The sequence below is a fragment of the Pteropus medius genome, unplaced genomic scaffold, assembly GCF_902729225.1.
Source record: "Pteropus medius unplaced genomic scaffold, Ma_sr-lr_union100, whole genome shotgun sequence".
NCBI lineage: Eukaryota > Metazoa > Chordata > Mammalia > Chiroptera > Pteropodidae > Pteropus > Pteropus medius.
In genome coordinates this window covers 29220094-29229836 of record NW_024340849.1, presented here as the reverse complement: position 1 = coordinate 29229836, position 9743 = coordinate 29220094, and the positions used below count along the sequence as shown (strand labels likewise).

At 41.7% G+C, this 9743-nt stretch overlaps 1 protein-coding gene across 5 annotated transcripts; it reads right to left on the bottom strand.

Annotated features, from left to right (window-relative positions):
* Positions 1–2185: 2185 nt before the first annotated feature.
* LOC120586754 (zinc finger protein 396-like) lies at positions 2186–9431 on the bottom strand. Of its 5 annotated transcripts, XM_039843332.1 has the most exons (5): positions 9327–9418; positions 8435–8584; positions 6709–7196; positions 6290–6452; positions 2186–4999 (listed from the first exon to the last, which is right to left on the bottom strand). In XM_039843332.1, exons 3-5 carry the CDS (start codon positions 7123–7125, stop codon positions 4455–4457), a joined length of 1125 nt encoding a protein of 374 aa, XP_039699266.1. In that variant the 5' UTR covers positions 7126–7196; positions 8435–8584; positions 9327–9418; the 3' UTR covers positions 2186–4454. The 5 variants fall into 5 exon arrangements, with proteins under 5 accessions (XP_039699266.1, XP_039699251.1, XP_039699287.1 ...); XM_039843317.1 differs by lacking the exon at positions 8435–8584 and having other exon boundaries at positions 9327–9431; XM_039843353.1 differs by lacking the exon at positions 8435–8584 and having other exon boundaries at positions 6290–6431; positions 9327–9430.
* Positions 9432–9743: the final 312 nt, after the last annotated feature.

Below are 9743 nucleotides of genomic sequence, written 5' to 3'. Positions count from 1 at the left end.
CCTATTTTTTTCAAGCCATTCAGTATATAATATTTAGTAATAGCAGCTAGAGTCGAGCAATATATATGGTAAGTAAATACTTATTTTTATGGGAAACTGCCAGACTGTTTTTCAGAGTAGCTATACCATTTTACATTCCATCAGCCATATACAAGTGTTCCAGATGCTCCACATATTCACCAGCACTTTGTATTATCTTTAGAATTTTGTCAAATACTTTACTGCATCAATTAATATGACTATGTGGTTTTTCCTTTTGAAACTACTAGTCTGGTAGGTTACTTTGATTTTGAATACTGAGCCATCCTTATAGCCCTGGGTAAACCCCACTTGGTGCAGGTGTTTTACTCTTTTTATGCATTGCTGGATTCAATTTGATAATATTCTGTTGAGGATTTTTATGCCTATGTTCATTAAAGATTTTGGGTTATAGTTTTCTTGTACAGTCTGTTCTTTTCTGCTTTTCAATATTTATTCTCTGCAGTTTAAATAGGATAATTTCTATCTATCTATTTCTTTTGTCATCTGCATTCTTCCATCGAATACAAACAGTGCATATTTTGAGTGTTGTAATTTTCTGCTCTAAAATTTTTATTTAGTTCTTGTTTATGTCTCCTATTTCTTATCTGAGGTTTTCTATCTTTCCACTTATTCACTCTTATTTCATAAGCATGGTTATAATACCAGTTGTTTTCTGATAATCCTAACATCTTTATCATCTAGGTATTAGTATAGTTTGATTTTCTTTTCCCTTGCAAATTGAGATACTCCAGGTTCTTCCTATGCCTAGTAATTTTGCATTGTATCCTACACATTTTGAATGTTATTAGATTCTAGGTATCATCTAAACCCTAAAAAGAAGGTTGATTTTTTTGTTTTATCAGGCAACTGTCCCAGTTAGGGTTAGGCCACAAGTTCTGATCTGCATTGGGAAGACTACAGTTCCAATGTCAGTTTGGTTTTCAAACACTTCCAGTACAATTTGAATATGTCCTTTGCATATGCTGCCCAATTACAGGCCACTCTGGATCTTGGTTGGTAGTCTACTCCAGCTCACTTCTAATGCCTGTTGTCTGCTGTTCAGAGTCAGATCCATGCATGCACAATTTAGAGATAAGCAGAGTTCATATACTACTTTTAGGGATCACACTTGATTACCCTCCTCTTTGCAATAAACCCAACACTTTCTGGGCCCCTGAGGACTCCCTTACTAGTCTACCAGCTAGAAAGCTGGGGTTTTAGTTTCCTTGCTCTGCTGTTTACTTCTCTCAACTATCCTGTAGATGGTCCAAGTAGTGAGAGGACACAGAGAGAATAAAAGCAATGGGGATTGGCACCATGCTCTTGGGACCAAAGGTTCTTTGATCAGAGCAAAGGGTTCCCCTCCCTAAGAGTTTAAGGTTCTTCCCTATGACCTCTGTCATTGCTGTGCTACTGCCATAGCATTGCCTGAAGGCTATACCAGAGAGGAGAAATTCCTCTTTCATTCTGAAAGGATGGAGAAGAAATTACAGGTGAGGTGTGGATAAGTTGGACAGTTTGCTGTTAGGAGGTAGATAGAGTTGTAATCTCTTTTTCTGTAATACAGGAGGCAAAATCATAATCATCTGCCCGTGATGAGTTAGGTGGCCAAGGAGCATGGCAAACACTGTTGCCTGATCCAATGTTGTTCCCAATCTCCTTCTACCCTGATGCTTTTCCTCTAGAAGTGGGAAATGCTTGCTTTACCAGATACGCAACAAGGAAACATAAGCAGAATTTTGCTGATGTTTCTTGGAAAGCTTTCACTTTTCCTAATAAAGAAGACAGCTTATACCTGTGCCATTCTTTCCTTTCTTCCTGACTTGACCACACATGTCATCCCTGGAGATGGGTGCAGCTGTCTTGCATATCTGAGAAAATAAGCATGAGGGAAAGGCCAAAAGAAGGGCAGATTCACCAGCCAGACCAGTCACTGTTCAGTTGCTGATTGAGAGTCAGCGGCAACTCAGCCTCCAGATTTCTTGTTGCAAAGTCTTATTTACTTAAGCCGTAAAAGGTGGATTTTGCACCCATAAGCATCCTTGATACAGGACGGTGACGTACATGTTTCAAAGAGAATGGGAGCGAGGCAAAGAAGGAACATTAGATTATAGATATAATATTGAAGGCCCAGATGAAGTGAAATTCATTTAAAAAATACCAATTTCATTTTGGAGAATTTATTATCTGTGGAAATTAAGCAATCTAATAGTGGTACTAATATGCTACTTTTTATCAAGGTCAGCTCAAGTCATAGTAATTCTGTTTAGATAAACTAGCATCTTCTACATTAGAAGACCTATGTTAAGTGCAAGATAACTCAAAGTACACAGCAACACCCTTTAAATGTTCATCATGTATTTAGATAATATGATTCATATCACTTTCTGGAGGAGAAATTCAGATTATTCACAATGTAGAGAATGCAATCTTGCAAAGTTTATGGCAGCACCAAGTGAAGACAGACAATTCCATCAGAATACTTGATTTAGATTCTGTCATTGTATTCACACAGTACCTAAGAAACTGTCTTTCCAAGACTAAGCAGTAATTCACAATACACATATCTCTGAGGCATCTGCTGCTTTAATAGATGGCTTATTCCTCACTTTAGTTACAGAGAATGAACCCTAAATAAGGACTCCTACAATTTTAGTAACAGAAAATATACAAAACCCAATATATTTTCATATTTCCTAGAACTATAACATATAATCACTATCAGAAAATTCTATAGCTAAAATTTACATTTACTTTCCCTACTAATCTTACATTTATCAATGTACTAAGCAGAGCACAGCAATCCTCCATTTTTTCTGGAGTTACTCTAAACACTAGATATGGTTAGATTTTCTGATAATGAAATGTTTACACTTCATGAGGAACCCAGAGAAAGTTCACAATAAGCTCCTTCTTTTCTCCTTCCAAGGACTTTCACTTCTGTGTTTGTCTCCATGTTGGGTAACTGTGGCACCATGGGAAACACAATAACACATGTATTCTTATAATATATACAGTCTTACCAAGAATCCCTGGAAAAGGGAACATTATGTTGTACATTGTCAGAATTTTAATGACATACGAATCAGTCATTTTATATTTAAACAGGGTATCTGACTGAATTAAATACGGAAAAAACTTCGGTGGACTCTAAATTGACTTTAGCGATTTCCTCTTTAGTAAAAGAGCATCAAAACCCAGGATCTTACTTCTTGACAGCTTTGTCAAAAAACTCATCTTATTAAGAATGCATTAGGCTCATAAAAGGCTGTCTTGTGATGCCTGAAACATGTTCGTAGCTGAGTTATGCCAGAAAAGGGGCCAGGAAGAACCCTGAAGGATAGTCATCAGCTGTTAAGGGTTTCCCTTTCCATGTAAGCTACGGTACACTTCTCTGTTACGTGCTGTACTTGCCAACATTTGTGTTTCATCAGTCTTGTTTGGACAGTCTTTTCTTCATCTCCTTTTTTCCTTTTTATTAAGATGGTCATCAACCTTATATAAGCACTCATAGACAGCCCTGTTTATTATTAGAGCATTCCTCATGCTTAGGCCACTCATTGAAGACATGTAATCTTAATGTTTTCACTGAGTTATTTCCAAATTACATTGTAAGGGAGGTTATATTTTTCCTACACAGGAGTAATGTGTAGGCTCGTGTGAGTTTTCATAAGAGATTAAGTTCCTTTACTCACCTGCCTCCTAACAATGACTCTTGACATTTCAGTCTAGGTCTTAAGGTACATATTCTTTTGGGCCTCTTCAATCCTATTCTCATATTTTGAATCTGGTAACAGAAAACCAAATGGGGAATTTTTTTTAAGTGATTAATCTTCTTTGGTCTGACAACTCTAACGCTCAAGGTATATAATGGAAGAGAATGTCCATTTTTATACTAACTCACATACTTCTTCTCAACAGGGAAAATGTACTTGTCTAAAAAGGAATATACAGTCATCCCTCAGTATCTGAAGGGGATTGGTTCCAGGAACACCCCCAGCTCCTGCAGATAACCCGTATCCACAGATGGTCAAGTCCCTTATATACAATGGCACAGAACAACGCATATAGGTGATCTTCCACATCCGCAAAATCAATCTGCAGCTGGTTAAATCTGCAGATGGAAAACCCAGGTATACTGAGGGCCTACTCTATATTGAAAAATATCCACATATAAGTGGACCTGTGCAGTTCAAACCTGTGTTGTTCAAGGGTCAACTGGACTATTCATTATTTGTGTTCACACTGGAAATAGTAGAACAAGTCTGAGAATGTCTTTTCAAGAGCTACCTAAGGATGGAAATCTGAATTGAGCTTTAGAATCTCAAACATTGACAATGTATTGATAAGCAGAAAAGCAAACAATGCTTACATAAGACAGTCCATATTCTCTCCTGTGGCTTTTATGACATCTGAAAGGAAACTGGTGCCCATCAAAACCACTGATCTATACTAAGAAGGTGTTTGTGCTTTGTGTTTTCTTCCTCTGTAGGAAAAGTTCTGAGTAAATGCTTTGATTCCCTCACAATACCAATGGGATTTTTTCCTCTAGTGTGACTTTTTCTATGTCTGAAAAGATTTGAGCTCTGACTAAAGGCTTTCCCACACTCATGACATTTGTAAGGTTTTTCCCCAGTGTGGATCCTTCGATGCTGAATCAGAACTGCACTTCGGCTGAAAGCCTTCGCACACACGTCACAGGCATAAGGTTTCTCTCCACTGTGGATTCGCTGATGTAGGATAAGGGCTGAGCTCTGACTAAAGGTTTTGCCACATTCATCACATTTGTGTTGTTTTTTTCGAGAAGGATTTCTATGTCTTCTTTCAAACCTGCTACCTTGTTCACAGGTTCCTCTAGATGTAAAACCCTGGGAAGCATTCATATGAACAATGTTAGAAACATTGTAATGAAGTTCTGTGCCTGAAGAAGTCTTTTGTCTGGAAGCTGATTTCATATTTATAGTTCTGGTGTCTTTATCTGAAATAATACATAGAAAAGCAAATGTCACCAGTTCTCTGTTCAGAAAGAAAGAAAGGAAAATAATCCAAATGAAATATATATGGATAATTTATTAGCTAGTATGTTTGTAAGACAGCATCACAATGTGGAGGATGAAGAGAATAAGGCAGAAAACACTGAGAAGATCATAAGACAAAAGAGAAATGTTTATAGTCTGAGGAGGCAGCCAACTAGAAAGATGAAAAACTCTATGCAAAAGGTAGAATGCTGAGTAGGGTACAAAGATATCAGAGGCTGAGAAAAGTCTGGAAGAAAAGAAAGGGCCTAAAAGAGAAATTATTATTTCTTATCAAAATCCCCTAGAAGAAATTAACCTGCTTAGCTGATCAGCCATCCCTAAAATATAGAACCAGTGGTGGGGGAGAGGAGGAGATTCTCCCAACTAAGGTTTTCCTTTTCATATCGGGATCTCGTTTTATCCAGGATGATTACCTAGATGGAGGGTCTCTGCTCAAATGTCACTTCATTAAAGAGGCCTTCTCCACCACCCTATTTAATAAGACCGTGTCTCCACTTCATGTATTCCCCTTGTTCTGCTTTGTTCTCATAGCACTTATTATTATTGTTAGTAGTAGTAGTAGTAGTAGTATGTACAATAGAAGAACAGATTGCTATGCCAGCCATTTTGGAACGCTTTTGTAAAAAGTGACGCAAAGAGCAACACAGGTCAGTTTAGAATGCGAGGGAGTAGAGAAACATATTCAAAGTATTGCAAGAGAGCAAAGTCATCTTAGCAGCAATAGGGTGATTCTGATACTAGATCCCACTAGTATTGAACAGGAAGTTACACAAAAATGATGATGTAGACCAGTGGTCTTTAGACTGTGACCTCAGGGTCCCTCAGAAGGGCCTCAGGGGATCCTGAAGATAAGAGGTGGGAACAAAGCCAAGTTGGAGCCCTTGTGGGCTTAGACTACTTCAGAGTAACTATGTTTTCATCTGTTTTCTAAATTGAAACTCCACATAAAATTTCATTTGAGAAAAGGGTCATGCTGTTTTAAAAAGGTTTGAAAATCCTGATAGAGATCTTGTCAAAAATTTTTAAAATATGCAGATTTTATAAGACTGTATGAGAAAGAAACAATAACAAAATACTGAGAATGTTCATTAGCATGACATAATGGTGGAAGTTTTCAGTGAAGAGGGGGCAAGGAGATTTGAGACCTCTTGCAGAAGGCAGCTGAGATGTATGCAGTGGGCTGAGAGGCCACCTTTGCCCCAGACCATGAACTAAATCCTGCCCCTCACCATTTTGTCTGGAGGAGTGAACCTCTCGTGACGAACACTGCAGCTGCTTCTTCTCAGGCTTGAGCTGGGTACTTGATGACTCCTGAATGATTTCCCAAGGTGCTAGCTTCTCTGTAGGCATGTCCTCATTTTGTCCAAAGACCTGGAAACAGGATATTGGAGGCTGAAAAAGGGAATCAGGTTGGGACTTCAGGATAAAGTAAAAGAGAAGAAGCTATGCAGAAAATATCCTGGGGCACAGAAAAAGGGAAGAAAATAGAAGAGCAACATTCTATTTTCTAGCACAGCTTAGGAGCACATTCACCCCGCTATACATCCAGTTGTGGCGAGTGAGAGTACAATCTGAGAGCTCTACCTTCAGTGATGCTCCAGAGGTCCTGACTCAGCCTGGTCTTTCATCCCCTCGGACACCTTCTTACCTGTTCAGTAGGTCCATCAAGCTCTTTCTCTAGCTCCTCCAGCATAGTCACAGCTTCCTCTCCGTCCTCTGGCGGGTGTTCTTGTAGCCAGGCCTGCAGCTCTTCTGGCAGGATGGCCAGGAACTGCTCCAGCACCAGCAGCTCCAGGATCTGCTTCTTGGTGTATACCTCTGGCCTCAGCCACTGACAGCAAAGCTTCCGGAGCTGGTTCAGAGCCTCCCGGGGCCCAGGTGACTCCTGGTAGCCAAACTGCCTGAAGCGCTGGCGGAAGGTCTCTGGGCTGTAGCAGCTTCTCCAGTGAAGGCTGGAGTCCAGATTACCGGCCTCCTCTTCTTCCATCTTCACTACCAGAATGCTGTCAGGCTCTTCTGAAGTTTGTGGAAGGAGTGTTGATGAATCTCTCAATTTTGCAGACATATGGATTGAGAATAGCTTAGGACTGCTAGACTTTAATTTTCAAGGAGGTAAAGTAATCCTTGTGGATACTCCTTAAATATGATTAAAGAAACAAGTGGAACAAGACAAAGACAAATGCTTCTTAGAACAATAAAACTAAGATTGGAAACAAGGCTGTACAGAAAGTACTGCTCTTAATCTTAAGAGCAGTTTATGTTAACTTTATGTTAATCTTAACATAAACCAGGCTTTCAAAGAATACTTCCTTCTTTAAGAGAATCAAAGAGCCAAGATTAATTTATATGTATGAGTAATTCTGAAAATCATGCCCACAAGGCTAAAGAGCACAATGAGAGATCCGCCAGGATTGCATAGGAGCTCCTGGAACATAGAAATAAAGAAGCCAATTAATTTTTTCTAGCCTGCTGCTAAGAGTTCTAGGAAATAGTCTCATGAGAGAAGTACAATTGTGCGGATTTTTTTTCAATGTTTACTAATTTTAAAAACAATATCATTTTGACATTAAAGGAACCATTAAAAAAGTAATCACAAATTCCTCCATTTTACTGTATTTCCATTTTTTCATATTTACTTCTACTTCCTGTTTGTAACATCTATATTATTTACTTAATAATATCTCTATTGTAGACTATTTGGTAATCTCTAATTTTTACTATTATAAATAATACTGGGTGGCACAACTTAATGAATATACTATTTTTTTCCTTTCAGATTATTTTCTTCAAGCATGTCCCAAGGCCTTACCTTATGGAGGTCAAAGGAGAATGGCAAATTCTGTCTTGCTATGTTATCAAGTAAACTACAGAAAAGATTATCAATTCACAATGCTACCAGCAACATGATGTAAGAGAGCAGCAATCTCTCCAAGTATCATTAGCTTGTTAGCAGGAAGGGGGTGAGAAGACTTAGTATAACTTTACTGAGTACCATTTTACTTAGTACCATTTTAATTGGTCAGCAGTTACCTGAGTATCTGATGACTAAATAGAAACCTTTATACGTGTCCCTATTTTTCCTTTATGTAACCTGCCATTTTTTTCCCACCTCATCAAGCAGTGTTCTAGGCATCGAAGATACAGTGGAGACCTAAGCAAAGCCTGTGGCTTGATTAGGCTTAGACTCTAGCAAGAGACAAAAACGTTACCAAATACTTTATATAGTAACGTGATACCCTGCAAACAACAGCTGACACAGATGATTTAACATGTGACAAGCACTGTTCTGAGTGCCTCAATAAATATAAACCCATTTAAATCCTCGCAAAAGCACTACAATTATTTCATTCCCATGTTGTAGATGAGAAACCCACCACCGCAAGCTCAGGTAATGTGACTACGGGCTGGGGTGTGAACCCAGGCCATCCACATTTATTCATGGTTCTGTGTGTTCCAGAGGCCGGAGGCAGAAGACCGTGCTCAGAGAAGCAGCAGACCCAGATGACCTTGGGCAGGAACAGGGTCTGCGGTCAAGACAGTGGCGGCAGGAAGGGTTGAGGTCAAGAGTCTGGAGCTGTCTGTGGGCGTTGCTTTGAGGGCCCCTAAACTAAAGCAGCCTCTGGAAGTCGCAGGAGGTAGTGGCCGTCGAACCCATGCTAACTCCACAGTCGCGCTCGGCTTTACACAAGAGACGATGAAACCCACACCCGCCCAAACACGCACGAGGGCCTGTAACGAACCGGGTTTCTGGAGGGGAGGCTTCGCCCAGCGCCCCAAGTCCAGGGTCTTTGCGGAGAAGACTGACTCTCACTTCGAAACCCTCCCTCTGGTGTACCGCCTCCGGGAGGACGGGCGGCCTAAGGCCCCGGGACCGTGCCTCCCCACGCCTGGCCCCACTACCGCGGCGCTCCCTCCCCGGCAGGGACCGCGAGGCGCGCGGGCGTCACCGAGGGTGCGCGCCGAGCGGGTAGGCGCGCGCGGGCTGGGGGATGGGAGGGGGTTCAGCTGAGGGGCCATGCGCCGCGGGAGAGGACAAGGGAGGCGCTGTGCGGACGTGCGGTGAGAGGCAGAGAGATGCAGGGACCAGGTAGGGACCGCAGCGAAGAGCCGCGGGACGTAGGAGGGAGGTGTAGGAGGTGTGGAGAGGGGTACAAAGAAGGGATGCGCGGAAGAAGGGAAGAGCTGCCACCAAGCGGCGCCGCGCCCCCCGCGTGACGGACGCTTCTCTCCGCGGTGTAGCGGCGGAGAAGAGGCCTCGGCTCTCACCTCCGGGCGGGGAAGGACAACCCGCGGTATCGGGGAGAAGCAGGATAAGCGCCAGGCGGGGAGCTGCTTCCGGTCCTCGAGGTGGGTTGTGGGCGGGGCCAGGATAACGGAGCGGTTGCCGTGGAGACGAGCCACCGCCGCCTCGGGCTTTCTGAAAGGCCACGCCTGAGCTAGGGGAAGGGGATAGATAACCTATGGGTGGGCATCCAGCTGCTCCGCATACCGGTTCAAATAAACCAGCGTTGCTATTTCTCTGAGTACTTTTACTTACATTAATCTTATTCTTTCAGTCACCCAGCAAGGTTATTCCGATTTTACAAGGAATAAAACTTAGGGTTACGTGACTTGCCCATGGTCATAGAGAGGGGAGACGCCTGTGCTTGCAACCGGTCAGCACAACTTTCCTATAGTACCCCC

Excerpts from the sequence above, each read along its gene's own strand:
- LOC120586754 (XM_039843317.1), bottom strand. The coding sequence starts at position 7,125 with ATGTCTGCAAAATTGAGAGATTCATCAACACTCCTTCCACAAACTTCA. Across the intron at positions 6,453-6,708 it reads TTGATGGACCTACTGAACAG|CCTCCAATATCCTGTTTCCA; the intron begins GTAAGAAGGTGT and ends TCCCTTTTTCAG. Across the intron at positions 5,000-6,289 it reads TCACTCCTCCAGACAAAATG|ATAAAGACACCAGAACTATA; the intron begins GTGAGGGGCAGG and ends GTATTATTTCAG.